The 16945-nt window shown below is 40.7% G+C and overlaps 1 protein-coding gene across 1 annotated transcript in view; it reads left to right on the top strand.

Annotated features, from left to right (window-relative positions):
* TAPT1 (transmembrane anterior posterior transformation 1) overlaps window positions 1–16945 on the top strand; it is an 82844-nt gene that overhangs the window by 46353 nt on the left and 19546 nt on the right. The window contains exons 5-8 of the mRNA XM_038745606.1: window positions 4706–4868; window positions 8323–8458; window positions 9547–9644; window positions 9806–9875. Coding sequence (XP_038601534.1) covers window positions 4706–4868; window positions 8323–8458; window positions 9547–9644; window positions 9806–9875 — 467 coding nt within the window. The remainder of the gene's footprint in view (window positions 1–4705; window positions 4869–8322; window positions 8459–9546; window positions 9645–9805; window positions 9876–16945) is intronic.

Below are 16945 nucleotides of genomic sequence, written 5' to 3'. Positions count from 1 at the left end.
GGGAGTCCGAAGGTCTTGGATTCTAATCCTGGATCCACCACTTATCTGCTGTGTGACCTTGGACAAGTCACTTCACTTCTGTGCCTCAGTTACCTTACCTATAAAATGGGGATTGAGAATGTGAGCCCAGTGTGGGGCAAGGGATTGTGTCCAACCTGATTTCATTCATTCAGTCATATTTACTGAGCACTTACTGTGTGCAGAGAACTGTACGAAGCGCTTAGAAAGTACTATTCAGCAAATTGTGAGCTTGCTTTGTACCCACCCCAGCGCGTAGTACAGTGCCTGGCACATAGCTCTCAACAAATATCATAATTATTATTATTATACTCCCTCAAGTGCTTAGACTTCCTTAAATATGATCAAGTGATGAAGGGGGAGTCTAATTGAGGAGGCAGGTGAACTGGTATTGAATCCCAGTTCTACAGGTAAGGAAACCGAGGCACTGAGAAGTCAAGTGACTCGCCATGGTCAGAAAGCGGGCAAATGGCAGAGCTGGGAGTAGAACCTAAGTCTTGTTCTGGCACCCAGGCCCATGCTTTTTCTCCTTGGCCGAGGAACTAGCACTGCATTATATTTTAAGTAGACCCAGATTAGTTGTAAACCAAAACTCAGATTGCATATCTAAACCACCCACCCATTGGGAACTTTTGTTTTATTTTTAAAAAAGAAAAAAAAAAACCCTCCTATTCCAGGCTCAGTAAGAAAGGACGGGTATAAAATGTGGAAGTTGTATTCTGGAAAGGAAGGTGGGAAAAGAGAATTCCTCAACCTGCTGAAGTCTGACTAAATAGTGGTAATTCAATCTCAATTTTGGATAGTAAAAAATGTAACTCTGTTATTGTATTCAATTATTCAGACCTTGGGAGTGGCTCTAACATCTCATTTTGAATGTCACACAGGGCATTGAGGTGGAACATTAATGGAGAAGGTTTTTTGCAGGGAGAAGAATAGGGCAAGGAAAAGGGAAGAGAGCATAGAGCGCAAAGTAGAGATAGTCAGTTCTCCAATATACTTCTCCAGCCCTTCTCTCTCTCCGTGTCTGCAGTCTCGTGGTTTCCTTCTGCTTTCAAGACATCTCTATTTGAATGCCCCACTGTCACCTCAAACATAACATGTCGAAAACAGATCTCCTTATCTTCCCACCCAAGCGCTGTCCTTTCCCTGATTTTTCCTGGCACTATAGACGTACCACCATCCTTCCTGTCTCAGAAGCATGAAACCATGGCGTTTTCCCGGACTTATCTCTCTGAGTAAATTCACATAATTAATCTCTCACTAAATCCTGTGGTTTCACCCTTCACCTCATTGCTAAAATCCACCCTTTCCTCTCCATTCAAACTACTACTCCATTAATCCAAGCACATATCCTATCCCACCTTGATCACTACATCAGCCTCCTTGCTGACTTCCCTACATGCTGTCTCTCCCCACTCCAGTCCATACTTCATTCTGCCTCCTGGATCATTTTGCTGCATAAACATTGTCCATGATTCCCCACTCCTCAAGAACCCCCAGTGGTTGCCCATCCTTCTCAGCCTCAAACAGAAACTCCTTAATATTGGCTTGAAAGCCCTCAATCACCTTTCCCCTCCTACCTCACCTCACTGCTCTCCTGTTACAACTCAGACCACGCACTTCACTCTTGTAATGCTAACCTGTTCCCTATACCTTGTTCTCCTCTACCTCGCCGCCGACCTCTCGCCTATCTCCTGCCTCTGGCCTGGAATGTCTTCACTGTTCATATCCAACAATTACTTTCCCTTCCTTCAAAGCCTTATTGAAGGCACATCTTCTCCAAGAGGCCTCCCCTAAGTCCTCATTCTTTTTTCTCCACTCCCTTCTGCATCACCTTGATTTGCTCCCCGTATTCACCCCTCCCTCAGCCCCACAGCACTTCCGTGCATAATCATAATTTATGTTTTGATACTAATTTCTGCTTCCCCCTCTAGACTGAACTCATTGTGGGCAAGCAGTGTGTCTACCAACTCTGTGATAGTGTACTCTCCTAAATGCTTAGTACAATGCTCTGCATACAGTAAGTGCTCAGTAATTACAATTGATTGGTGAAGTTCCTGAAAAATTCCTCGCACTATTAGGTATACCATGTTGGCTCTGGGAATGCTCAAAACTATATCTTTCAACAACACTAGTGTTATGTTTAATTGCATAGTGAGGACACTATTATGCCATCTCCTTTACCATCCTTGTACCTTATCCTAAGTACCTCACCTTTTTTTCCTTTTCTCTGTCTCTGTCTTGAGTGATTAGAACCCACTTTAATTTAGCCTAGTTAATTTGTTTAACTTAATGACAGCTCTAATCCGGTAGTACAAAGGGCTTTTTGCTTAGTGGATTTTTGCTTAGTGGATGTTAAAGATACCACTTCGACATTGTGCTGTATTTAGATTTGGAAGCAAATTGGCCTAGGGGAAGGAGCTTGTGGTCCTTAGTTAATTCAGAAAGTCAATTAGTAGTATTTATTGAGCTCGTACTGTGGGCCGAGCACTGTATGGAACACATTCCCGCTGACCTGGAGCTCACTCACTTCACTTATATCCCACCAACCATCTGTCTCCCCCATCTTCAGTGCCCTACTCAAATTGCATCTCCTCCAAGAGACTTCTCTGACTAAGCTCTCACTTCCCCTATTTGCCCTCTTTTCTGCATCACCTTGGCATTTGGGTTTGTAATCCTTAAACATTTTGTTTTTACCCTACCCCACAGCACTTATGTTTATATCAATCTGTTAGTTATTTTATGTCTCCCCTTGTAGTTTGTAAAAGTGTGAGCAGGGCTAGTGTCTAACTACTCTGTACTCTACTGCACTTAATTTATTCAGTTGTATTTTTTGAGCGCTTACTGTGGGCAAAGTACTGGCCTATGTGCTTGGGGGATACAAATAAAACAACAGACACATTCCTGCCCACAACAAGTTCACAGTCTAGAGGGGGAGATGAACATATCTGTAATCTATTTATGTTGATGCTTGTCTCCCCCTCTAGACTGTTAGCTCATTGTGGGCAGGGAATGCATCTATTATATTGTGCTGTACTCAGTGCATAATACAGTGATCTATACACATATGGGATGCAGACTGTGTTCAATGTAACTAGCTTGTATCTACCCCAGTGCTTAGCACAGTGCCTGGCACAGAGTAAGTCCTTAACAAATGCCATTAAAAAATGTCACTGATTAATTGGAAAGTACAATGGAATTGAGAACATGACCCCTGCTATTCTGGAGTTCACATGTATGTATCTCTTCCCTGTTAAATTGAATAAAACTAATTTATAAAAACAAAATTTATAAATACATAAAAACACGAACCTGTTTGGGGCAGGGATTGTCTCTATTGCTGTATTTCACTTTCCAAGCTCTTAGTACAGTGCTCTTCTCACAGTAAGCCCCCAATAAATACGACTGAATGAGTGAATGAATAAAACTAGCCCCAATCCTCTATGCAGCAGCATCCCTGCCAATCTCCAAGGAGTTCGGCAACTTGGGTGTGTGTGCCTGACTTCTCTCCCCATTCTCCTCTTCCATTTCACATCCACTCCTGTAACTTCCATTTCTCCCATTGTGGCTTCTACAGGCCCCACCTCCCCTCTCCCCAAACACACTCCGTCATCCAGGGATAGTGTCAGGGGCTGCAGGTGGAAGAGGAAGAGGGTAAAAGAGAAGAGCCTTAGACTTCCCCCATTTGTCCCCCTCCTCCACCATTCCCTATTGTCCCCCACATCCTATCTCCCCCCTACATCTCACCATGCCTCCCTGAGATTTCAGGTCCGGCAGGCAGGTTCTGCTTTCTAGGCACAGCAGTCCAGCACCTTGTAATTGTAGGAAAGAGAAAACAGCAATCATGGGTTTAGACTAGAAAGCATTACAGAAAGGCAGGAAGGGAAATTCAAGGTGTGGAGAAATGCCAAGAAGTTCCCTGGAATGGGTGCCTTCAGGTAGGAAGGAAGAGGCAGTGTTATTTCTCCGGCAAATTCCCTAAACAAGAGAGTTAATCTCATATCACTTATAGAAGTGATTTTTCTTCCCAGTAACATGGAGCTATTCAAAAATCTTGCACTATTGGCATATAGTTTCTTTGTTCTTTAATTTTGTAACTCTAATTGTTTTGGTTTTTGTCACTTTTTAAAATAGTTTTATATTTTATGTCAGAGCTTCAGATCTTGGAAACCCATGAAGTAACTTTACATTATTGCCAAAGGGAAACTCTATTTGGTTATCATGCTTTTATTTCAAACCATTCTCCTGAAACCCATTAACAGTACTAACCGGGGTACAGGAGTATAGCATATTAGAAATAATTTGGGATTAGGATGTTTGTAGAATGGAATTAATAAGCGAGTTTTAGTGCCTTCCCTATTAGTTGCTACATTTGATGTTTAGTAATGATAATATTTACAAAGCACTGGTGCAGACCCAAAATAATCAGATTGAACATAGTCTGCATTACACATCAACCATGTCAATAAATAAGAAATATAGGTTTTTAACCTTTAGTGTTTTGAGTTTTATTCTAAAGAGAGGAAGAGGAGTATGCCTCTCTTTATACCTAAGTGTTGCTAGTCTCTTGTATTTGGATTGTTTTATTTCAGAAATTTCTAAATGTAACCCAATTTTCCGTGGTCGTACGTTACTGTACCAATACATTTTAGGGTTTAATGATTTCCTTATCTTTTACATGTTTCAGGGATGGGCGTTTGCTTCAGCCTGCTCAAGTGTGTGATATTTTGAAAGGAGTGATATTGGTTATCTGCTACTTCATGATGCACTATGTTGACTACTCTATGATGTATCACCTGATAAGAGGGCAATCTGTCATAAAACTATATATCATCTACAACATGCTGGAGGTAAGGATAGCTGCCTAATTATTTTCTAAAGTAACTGTTGATTGCCTTGGGATACCTGTTGAAGTGCTACATTCTTGTCTTGTACTTTGCATTTCATTTGACTCTCTCTCCCTGAGAACACAAGAACTGCTATACTGGGTCAGACTGGTACTCGGTCTCCGACAAAGGCACAAAATAACACTTGGAGAAACAATGTGGTAGCCCACGTCCTGGACATCCATCCTCTAGGATAGAGCTCTACTGCCAAGCATCTCTAACTTTTCTCCTCTATTTAAAGTCTTCTTGAGTCTTGTCATAGTCTTAACTTTTCTCTCCAATAGCCAAATGTGGACCCCCCTCCATTCCCCACAAATCAGTCTAACCCCTGTTAACCTATCTCCATTTTGTCTGAACAAGTTGACAGTAGTAAAAAAAAGTTTTATATATTGTCTCCTTGATGTGTTTTTCTTTTTATTGGTAATATCAAATCTCTACGGTTCCCTAGCTCTGTTTGCACATAGGTTTTGGTGAACAACTTTATATTCATTCAGCCCGTATCGTCTGTGTCTTTGGAGTCTTCAGGTCATTCATTCAGCTGTATTTATTGAGCGTTTTGTGTGTGCAGTGCAGTGTACTAAGTGCTTGGGAAAGTACAAAACCGCAGTAAACAAACACATTCCCTGCCCACAATGAGCTTTCGGTCTAGAGGATTATGTCTCTTAATAAACAAGCTATATGACAGCAAGGCATTTTTTATATAAGTAAATAAGTAATGATGTCTTCAGTGGCCATGAGAAAGTTGAGTCATTTCTGTTTGTATCCTCAGTCAGTCAGTTTTATTTATTGAGTGCTTACTGTGTGCAAGGCACTGTGCTAAGCTCTTGGGGGAATACAACACAACAATATAACAGACACATTATCTGCTGCCCACAAGAAGTTTGTCTCATCTGTAAAATGAGATTATGTGCTCTTAATGTCTTTTCAAAGGGCATATATTTCTGTGGAAGGAATGGAAAATCATCTCTTTGTATATTGAAGGTAAAATGCCTCCTCTGCTGGAACTTTACCATTTTAAATGTTGATTTTGAAAAAAAAACATGGATTTCACTGCAAAGTATGAAAAAAAATCTTTAGCATAAAACAGTTCAAAGGAAGACCGTTTCAATTTGTGGTGTAAAATGAAAGATTTTCATGTAAAAAAATGTAGACATAAATTCAAAAACGTGTCCACCTACTTTGTTGTATTGAACTCTTCCAAGCGCTTAGAGTGCTCTGCACACAGTAAGCCCTCCATAAATAGGTTTGATTGATTGATCATCTAAACCATCATTTATCCCTTTTTCTTGAGATACGTTCTTCCGATCAGTGGGCAGATAGGGAATGAATGAACTCACACCACCAAGGATGATTTGTCCAAGTTTGGAATGCTCTCCCAGCCATTCCTGCAGCTTGTGAAGACACCCCAAGGTCAAGAAGGACCCCATTTCCTTGACATGGACACTGTAGTGCTGTTTCCTGGAATAAGAGGAAGTGTTTGTTGGATCTAGCACACACCCCCACTCCCCCTTTCTGGCCAAACATATTTGGCCAGAAATATATATATATATATATATATATATATATATATATATATATATATATATACATATTTTCTGTAGTCACTGTAGCATTGGAGAGATACTGTTCTGTGTAGAAATGGCACATGCAACTGGGAGACTACCTTTTCAACCAGAGTGACTGACTTACCTGTTCATATCAGGAGGGCCACTGCAACACAAAATGGAGATTGTGTCTGAAATAGCACAGGAGGCAGTAGTTAAGGGGTTTTTTGAGCTACTTACTGAGTGCAAATCATTGTTCTAAGCGCTTGGGAAAATGTGACGGGATTTAAAAAAAAAAATGCAGAGGGAGTGGACACATATTGGAGGTTTGTGAGGAGCAGAGAAATGTGTGACAAGCATTTCAGGACGATCAGACAGCAGCAAGCAGTGTGGGAGAGGCTGGGGACGGGGGGCCTTGTGAGAAGGCTGATCAACTTGTGTCTACCCCAGCGCTTAGAACAGTGCTTGGCACATAATAGGCACTTAATAAATACCATAATTATTATTATTAAAAGGCAAAAAAAGGAGCTTATAGCATGATATAGTGATGGCTGAGTGGAAATTGGTTTGGAGGAAGAATTGGCAGAAGGTAGAAAAAGTGTAAGAAATGTGGCAAGTAAAAGGAAAATGTCACTAACTTTGTCTTCTCAAATCCTGGCTCCGCCAATTGTCAGCTGTGTGACCTTGGGCAAGTCACTTAACTTCTCTGTGCCTCAGTTACCTCATCTGTAAAATGGGGATTAAGACTGTGAGCCCCATGTGGGACAACCTGATCACCTTGTATCCTCCCCAGTGCTTAGTAAGCACTTAACAAATGCCATTATTATTATTATTATTCTCCACTTACTCTCTTCCTCATGTGGTGTGGGGAGTAGTAGTAGTAGTAAAAGTATTTATTAAGCACCTCATGTGGGCCAAACACTCTACTAAGAACTGGGAAAGAAGTACCTGGATGAGATATTCAATCAGTCAGTCATATTTATTGACTGCTTACTGTGTTCAGAGTACTGTACTAAGCTCAAGGGAAAGTACAAGCAGTGTGAGAAGCAGCATGGCTCAGTGAAAAGAGCACGGGCTTTGGAGTCAGAGGTCATAAGTTCAAATCCTGGCTCCGCCACTTGTCAGCTGTGTGACTTTGGGCAGGTCACTTAACTTCTCTGGGCCTCAGTTACCCCATCTGTAAAAATGTGGATTGACTGTGAGCCCCCCGTGGGACAGCCTGATCACCTTGTAACCTCCCCCGTGCTTAGAACTTTGCACATAGTAAGTGCTTAATAAATACCATCATCATTATTATTATTATTATTACAATATAACAGAGTTGGCAGATAGGTTCCCTGCCCACAGCTACTTCAGGGGAATGAGAGACAAGGAGGCAAAAGTCCTAACAGCACCAAGCCATGTAAAAATGGAAATACTTCAGTTTATTGCAATAATTTTAGCTCAGTCTCATCAAAATATAAGTTCAGGAGTGGAGGCATCTGAAAATGCCTACATATGTCCCTACTGATATACAGAACTCCTGCAAATAATGACTCAAATTGACTTTAAAATGTTTGGTGGAGGATGTGACATTGATTAAAATGGTGAAATGAACACATGTACTTCTTAATAAAGGATATAAATTTGAGGTCCTAAATGTGAATGCATTTTTGCCAAGACTAATCAAAATAAGATATTGACATGACATTATCCTGTGCCACTTTGTTGTTTACTGCATATTTAATCGAGAGAGGTAAATGAGTAGGGCAAAAGGTAAAAAGCATTTTGGTTTCTGGAGTTGCTTGTATAAATTGTTTGTTTGATTTGTTTGTCTTTTCAAATTCCATTGAAATATACTTTCTTGTTTAAAAAAAATAAGTCTGTCCCTCCAGGTGGCTGATCGTCTGTTTTCATCATTTGGACAAGATATTTTGGATGCTCTTTACTGGACAGCAACCGAACCTAAGGAAAGAAAAAGAGCTCATATTGGTGTGATTCCACATTTTTTTATGGCAGTGCTTTATGTCTGTATCCTTTAACACTTGAGAAATTGTCCAATTATTTCCTGAAGTCAGAAGCAGTTTTGGAGATTAATTGTGTGAATGCTGAAAAAAATTGATTAGTTTTTCTTTCAGAGCAACAGGCTAAAAGTACTAATTATGTAAAAAGTCCTCGTCTTGAGTCATTTTGAATTAAGATGAGTGATGTATTCCATTTTTCTAAACGGACCCTGTTTCAGCTTCAGAACAGGAGAGTTTCGACTTTATGCGAAGTAAAAGTTATCAGCCTCCTTTATGTCACCAGCTCTGGAGATGTGGTGATGGGGATTGAGGTGCAGAGAGCCATAAGCAACTGGGGAGACAATTATGAAATCAATCAATCAATCAATCGTATTTATTGAGCGCTTACTGTGTGCAGAGCACTGTACTAAGCGCTTGGGAAGTACAAGGTGGCAACATATAGAGACAGTCCCTACCCAACAGTGGGCTCACAGTCTAAAAGGGGGGGAGACACGAGCGGGAAGGAGATGGAATGGGAGAGAAAGTTTCAAGAGGATGGGGCTGCAGTGAGAAAGAATAGCATTTATTGAGTTCTTACGTGGTGCAGTGCCCTATTCTAAAACTGTAATTAAGCCCCATGTGGGCAGAGACTGTGTCTACCAACTCCATTAAGTATTGTTCATTCATTCAATCGCATTTATTGAGCACTTACTGTGTGCAGAGCACTGTACTAAGCACTCGGGAAGTACAAATCAGCAACATATAAAGATGGTCCCTACTGAACAACGGGCTCCCAGTCTAGAAGGGAGAGACAGACAATGAAACAAAAACAAGTAGACAGGTGTCAATAGCCTCAGAATACTCTCCCAGTGCTTAATACAGTGCTCCGCACACACTGAGTGCTCAATAAATACCATTGATTGATCCAGAAAAATCTGGCTATATCACAAACAGCAAGGTTAAGGTACAGAGGAAATTATTTTGAACCCAAAGTAACCCAGTGGCTAAGTGTGTTCTGCTCTCTTCTCGTTGGTATGTATCTTCAAAATAAACTGTTTAAGCTGGTTATCTTAACATGGTATAAAAGTGTCATTTCCTTAACATAGCTGCTCACAGTCTTGCACGCTATTCTTATAATGGTTCAAGCAACAACTCTCAATGTAGCCTTTAACTCCCACAACAAGTCATTGCTCACCATCATGATGTCTAACAACGTAAGTGTTAAGTGGATTTATTGCCCGCTCCAGAGAACTGAATTTTAGTGTCTGTTTTAAATGGGGTCAGAATGACTTGCGTGCTTTCCATTTACAATAATTTTTAACACTTTTCATTGTTTCCATTGTGAAATGAGTAATAATTTCTCTTTCAATTACAGTTCGTTGAAATAAAGGGGAGTGTTTTTAAGAAGTTTGAGAAGAACAATCTATTTCAAATGTCCAACAGCGGTAGGTTCAATTCATGGATCTCCACAGAACTGCTATTGTTATTTTAATATTTGTGGACATTAGGATCCAACTAATGTTGGCTTAGTTCTTTGGTCAAACAGAATTATTCCTGGTGTGATAAACTGCCTGTACATCCTGGCTTTAATGTCACTGTTTTTTGTCTTAGCTTAGTACCTCACTGATTCCCACTGCATTATTTGCAGGCTATTTGGGAATAACAGGAATCTCCTCAACATTGAGTTTTCACTCACTTGCCAGGAAGGAGATGAGGATTTGTCGAGACATAGTTATTAGTGTTTGATACCAGGACCATCAGGTGAAATAAATAAATAAATAATAATAATAAATAATGATGGCATTTATTAAGCGCTTACTATGTGCAAAGCACTGTTCTAAGCGCTGGGGAGGTTACAAAGTGATCAGATTGCCCCACGGGGGGCTCACAGTCTTAATCCCCATTTTACAGATGAGGTAAGTGAGGCCCAGAGAAGTTAAATGACTTGCCCAAAGTCACCCAGCTGACAAAATGGTGGAGCTGGGATTTGAACCCATCACGTCTGACTCCAAAGCCCGTGCTCTTTCCACTGAGCCACGCTGCTTCTGATTTTTCCCTGTTTGGATTGTAGTGCTGGGCAATACCATGGACTCTCTGAATTGCTAATGAAGGCAGGAAAAAGGACATTATAGTAGTAGCAATAGTATTTATTGTCCTGTATTAATGGCATTTGTTAAGCATTTACCACGTGTTAGGAACTGCACAAAGTGCTGGGGTAGATTCAAGCGAATCAGTTTGGACACATTCCCTGTCCCACATGGGGCTCACAGTCTCAATCCCCATTTTAAAGATGGAGTAACTGAGGCACAGAGAAGTTAAGCGATTTGCCCAGTTTCACCCAGCGTACAGGTGGCACAGCTGGAATTAAAACCCAGGACGTCTGACTCCCAAACCTATGTTCTTTCCCCTAGGCCGTGCTTCTTCTCAAGTGCATATTACTGTACCAAGTGCTGGGAAGGAATATACAAGTGAGATATTGTAAAAATGTCAAGTTGTTAGTTCTAAGAAATAATTTTGTCTAGCAGTCTCTTGTGGTTCTTACCTTCAGAGAGAGTTTACAGGAGCAACTGGAGAATTACCCAGACTGGGTTTCCTTCTTTTAGGGTACAGTATTAAAAGAGTGTAGAGATTTGGAAAATGTCCAGTGTCCTGTGATAAGTGAGAGGAAAGACACCTCAGAGAACAGGTTTGAAAGATGGACGAGAGAACATTAATGATCCCCTGGCTGCACTTTTATTTTTTTGTGGAGATTGATCTGGATTTTGGTTTTATCCATTCTACCCTCAGCCCCACATATCACTTATGTACATATCCATACTCATAATAGACAGGGAACATGCCTCCTAATTTTGTTATATTGGGCTCTCCCAAGCACTTAGTGCAGTGCTCTGCACATAATAAGTGCCCAATAAATACCATTGATTATTTATATTAGTGTCGTTTCTCCCTCTAGACTGTAAGCTCCTTGTGGGCAGAGAACATGTCTACCAACTCTGTTATATTGTACTTTTCCAAGCACTTTTAGTACCACCATGGTCTGCATACAGTAAACGCTCAATAAATACAATCGATGGATTGGGATCTGTGTGAAACAGTCTGTTAGTAAATCATTCCCCATTTGTGTTCTACTTGAAGGAGGGATGTGTTGATGACAGTATAGAAATACAGTAAATCAAATTGTCCCCTGCCAGACATTGTGGAAAGTCTGAGTTATGACATCCCATCCTATTATACGTTCCCTGACTTCACTTTTTTTTTTTCCTTACGGTATTGCGTGCTTACTGTGTGTCAGGCACTGTAACAAGTGCTGGGTTTGGTACCAGCTAATCTGGTTGGACACAGTCCATATCTTACATGGTGCTCACTGTCTTAATCCCCATTTTGCAGATGAGGTAACTGAGGTACAGAGAAGTTAAATGACTTGCCCAACAGCACACAGCAGACAAGTGGTGGGGCTGGGATTCCCAGGCCCATGGTCTCTCCACTAAACCACACTACTCCCCTTTGCTTCATGGACTGCTTACCTCTTTTCTTTAGTAGCCCCTGCACTATCACTTTAGTGATTTTTTTATAGCCTAGCAGAAGTAACACAGTCCTATTATAATGATGGCATTTATTAAGCACTTACTATGTGCAAAGCTCTGTTCTAAGCGCTGCAGAGGTTACACGGTGATCAGGTTGTCCCATGGGGGGCTCACAGCCTTAATCCCCATTTTAAAGATGAGGCAACTGAGGCCCAGTGAAGTGACTTGCCCAAATTCACACAGCTGGCAATTGGCGGAGCCGGGATTTGAACCCATGACCTCTGACTCCAAATCCCGTGCTCTGTCCACCGAGCCACACTGCTTCTCTGGTGCTGTTAGGTCCCACTCCTACAGTGAAAGGCCTGGCCACACTCTGAGTTAAAAACAATTCAGCTGTTACATCATTAATTGCGTAGCTATTCACCATCCAATTCAATCGTTCCATTTTCTGTATTTGTAATGTGCTTTTTCTGGAAAGCTCTCAGATTTTGTACTTCCCAAGCGCTTAGTACAGTGCTCTGCACACAGTAAGCGCTCAATAAATACGACTGATTGATTGATTTGCCCCTTTCGTAATGGGCAAATAAAAGAGAACAAACGTATAGTTCATAACCAGTAGGATTGGGCAGGTTAGCAAACCATAATGGAAGGTCAAATTCATCTATTTAGCTATGAGGCAAATACATAATTAAAAGTCTGAATCACTGTAACTTTAGTATGAAACCCTTTTATTGTTGCAAGATTGATCAAGCAAGGCAATTTATTCCTTCCTATATTTCAGTAATTAATTATGCTATTTTTTTAGGGTGCAGACCAGAATCAAATTTTAGCATATTTACCAGTGAAATTATTTCAGTGCAAATTCTATATTTAGAAGGCCCTGGTAATTACCCTGCTTTCGCATAGCATTGTTTTTAGTGGTAGTCTGCACAGAACTGAGATTGCTTGTTAAATTTTCTTGTACTAATTTTCCCATTCAGGGTGCCCATAAATAACAATAATGCAGAAAAATTTTCCAGAAAACTCATGAAACACTGTCACCTAACCTATCTCCCTCTATTCTTTTTCCTGTGCTTAACACTTAAAATATATCACAGCCTCACTTATCAGAACCATGCTTATCTGGCTCTTCTGCTTATGCAAGTCATTTATGATTCAGGGTGTAGTTTAGCATGCTCCAGTTGTGACGGTGCAAAACAGGTTGTTCGTGTGTATTTTGGCCTGGGATGTACGCTTAAGTCACCAAAATCTATCTTCCAATATTTACATCCTTTCAGGTTTCCTGGTTATCATTCCATGTGTTCCTTGCACGGTATCAGAACCGATTTAATCAAGTCATTTATCGGCATTATTGATTAACTAAACTCTGCCTATTCCTGGGTAATTCCAGTAATTGTGCTTCTTCTGACTAGACCAAGGCAGCCCCGGGAGCAAACAGGACTGCAGCAGGAACAAACTGCTTTTATTTTCATGGCTTTGGTTAAGTGTATTTTTTTACTGTTACCCTGTCCATCTGTCCGATGCCTCTCCTCTCTAGCTCCCTTTGGTCTGGGACTCAGTCTGAGGCACTATCCTGGTATTTTTTTACCAATACAAAACCCTTCTGTATGTTTCTGCAAAACGTTATGCAGTCAAATAATTCAACTGTTCTTTTTTGGTCCGGGGGGGAATGGAATTTCCAATTAAGCATTTTCAGACTGTGTTTAGAATGAAATAAAAGTTTCAGAGGAAAGGGTACCTACATGAACTTACGTATTTATATATGAATTCTTGCATGTTGTCACATCTGTTGAACTTGAGATCTCCCAAGCACTTAATAAAGTACTCTTTGCATATTTTAAGTGCCCAGTAAATGCCATTAATTGACTGATGTGTTAGTACAACATGAGTAGTATTTATTGTTTACTCAATTGTATTTATTGACCACTGTACTAAGCGCTTGGAAAGTACAATACAGAAAAAAGAGAGGAAATCCCTGCTCACAACAGGCTTAAAGTCTAGAGAGGGGGAGACAGACATCAAAGCAAACAGGCATCAATACAAAGAGAGTTGAATTAAACACTTGAACTCACTCTTAAAACACATTTGCTTCGTAGATTTCTTTGTTGTTATCACTCCCATTGATATTGAGGATATAGTGATTATAATGACTGTGGTAGTTAAGCGCTTACTCTTTGTCAAGAACTGTCCTAAACAGTGGGGTAGATACAAGTCAATCAGGTTGTCAGTCAGTCGTATTCATTGAGCACTTACTATGTCCAGACCGCTGTACTAAGCACTTGGTAGAATACAATACAACAATAAATGGACACATTCCCTGCCCACAGTGAAGGTGGATAAAGTCCCCATCCCACATGAAGCTCACAGTCTAAATGGGAGGAAGAACAGATAAGAAAATTTCTACTTTCACCCCTGATTCAGATAGCAGTTTCCTTGAATAGCCACCCCCATCTATCTCTCCACATTTTTTACATTTCCTAAAGTTATGCAGACTTGGGTTCGGCATCTAAAATCTTGTACTCTCCTAGCCGTAAAAAGTAATTTCAGTGTTTTCCTGGATAATACGTGTGTATGTGCCGAGAAGGATTCTTTGTAATCAAAGTTGACATTACTGAAGATAGTTTGGCATGTCTAGTTTTTCCCCCAAATCTACCAGTCAACTCTTATGAATATTCTAAAGAGTAAATGGCTTACTCTAAAATATAATCTGTCTACATAATTATGTGTAAATTGGATAATTTATATGTATATATGTATATATGTTTGTACATATTTATTACTTTATTTATTTATTTATTTATTTTGCTTGTACGTATCTATTCTATTTATTTTATTTTGTTAGTATGTTTGGTTTTGTTTTCTGTCTCCCCCTTTTAGACTGTGAGCCCACTGTTGGGTAGGGACTGTCTCTATATGTTGCCAATTTGTACTTCCCAAGCACTTAGTACAGTGCTCTGCACATAGTAAGCGCTCAGTAAATACGATTGATGATGATAACTATAAAACTTAACTATTTAATTCAAGATACTTCCATCTTCGAAGCTTACTTATCTCTGAAAACTGCTGCGCTGTCTCCCACCGGATTTTGTCTCGTGTGAACATCTGTTCATCCTAGGGTTTATTCTGTCCTAAGTGGTAGTTACTGGTGGATACACTGGGAGAAAGAGAATTTAATTAGCCACAAATTGGAATTTGAGGCTGAGGATTTACTTGCAGAGTGGTGTTTGGGAGAGGTTGGTTAGAGGTGGGGAGTGATGGGTCAGAGTCTTAGGTGTGAGTTTGGTGAAAATAATTATGTATTTTATTGTAAAGCTATGTTCCAAGGACAATATTACATCTTTGGATGTAGGTGATTGTACTTGTTTTTACAGTAAGCTCCTGTAATTGTACTTACAGTAAGCTCCTGTAATTGTACAGCAGCTTGCCACTGCAGAATTTAAATAGAGATTTCACCAGAATTGTTATGCAGAACAAGTGGCAGAAACTAATGAATGGGTTTGCCTGGGGAAAGGTGGTGGCAAGGGCTGGAAGGAATGGGAAAAGGAGAAATTTCAGTAGCCTGGTGAAGAACCTTGAAATTCATGGTGAAGCATTACATTCTGATGTGAAGGGCATCAGGAAACCTTCTCAAGGAGCGTGAAAGAGTGAAGTCGCCTTTGAGCTAAATTTAATTCATTCAGTTATATTTATTAAGTGCTGACTATGTGCAGAGCACTGTAGTAGGTGCTTGGGAAAGTACATTACAACAATAAGCAATCACATTCCTTGCCCACAACAAGCTTGAAGCCTAGAGAGTTTAAATTAGAGTTTGGTCTTACCATGCTAAGGAGCAGTACATTTTTCAGTAGAGTTTGATCCAAAATGGGTGATCTTTTGTAGGTAATTTTCCCTCTACAAAGTAAAATTTGAGGCCAAATAGATCACTAATAATACATCTTCAGTTGTCACAGTACATACAGCTGTATTGCTGCGCAAGAGGAAACCAAAACATATGAAGATGCCTGTCCAAAATGTTTGTGTTGTGTTTATTTTCTGATTCTTTCTCCCTCTCGCTTTATTAACCTCAGTGGTATTCTGAGTTAGCAAAGTTTTTCTCCAAGAAAAGGAGCTCCGTATTGTTAACTCCTATTTCTGGTTCTTATGGGACAGCAGCTTTCTTTTTTATGCCTGTTGTTTGTCTCCTGTAAAATGGAAAATTTGCTGGTAGGCATCTCCGGGTGGTATTGCCAGTATTCAAGATTTTGTTCAAAGCCAAATGATGGCATAATATTTTCAGTGAGTGTACTATGGAAATCATTTTTCAGATCTGTAGGTGAAAATCACAAAGTGTGTAGAGTTAGTAATTAGGGTTATTTGCAGAGAAAATAATCTTCCAGATTTGATTCTGTCCTCATATTCTGTCCTAATCCTCCTCGACCTCTCAGCTGCCTTTGACACTGTGGACCACCCCCTTCTCCTCAACACGCTATCTGACCTTGGCTTCACAGACTCCGTCCTCTCCTGGTTCTCCTCTTATCTCTCCGGTCGTTCTTTCTCAGTCTCTTTTGCAGGCTCCTCCTCCCCCTCCCATCCTCTTACTGTGGGGGTTCCCCAAGGTTCAGTGCTTGGTCCCCTTCTGTTCTCAATCTACACCCACTCCCTTGGTGACCTCATTCGCTCCCACGGCTTCAACTATCATCTCTACGCTGATGACACCCAGATCTACATCTCTGCCCCTGCTCTCTCCCCCTCCCTCCGGGCTCGCATCTCCTCCTGCCTTCAGGACATCTCCATCTGGATGTCCGCCCGCCACCTAAAGCTCAACATGTCGAAGACTGAGCTCCTTGTCTTCCCTCCCAAACCTTGTCCTCTCCCTGACTTTCCCATCTCTGTTGACGGCACTACCATCCTTCCCGTCTCACAAGCCCTCAACCTTGGTGTCATCCTCGACTCCGCTCTCTCATTCACCCCTCACATCCAAGCCGTCACCAAAACCTGCTGGTCTCAGCTCC

Source organism: Tachyglossus aculeatus, chromosome 4, assembly GCF_015852505.1.
Source record: "Tachyglossus aculeatus isolate mTacAcu1 chromosome 4, mTacAcu1.pri, whole genome shotgun sequence".
NCBI lineage: Eukaryota > Metazoa > Chordata > Mammalia > Monotremata > Tachyglossidae > Tachyglossus > Tachyglossus aculeatus.
The sequence above is the reverse complement of the archived record's forward strand: the minus strand, read 5'-3'. Positions and strand labels throughout refer to the sequence as shown.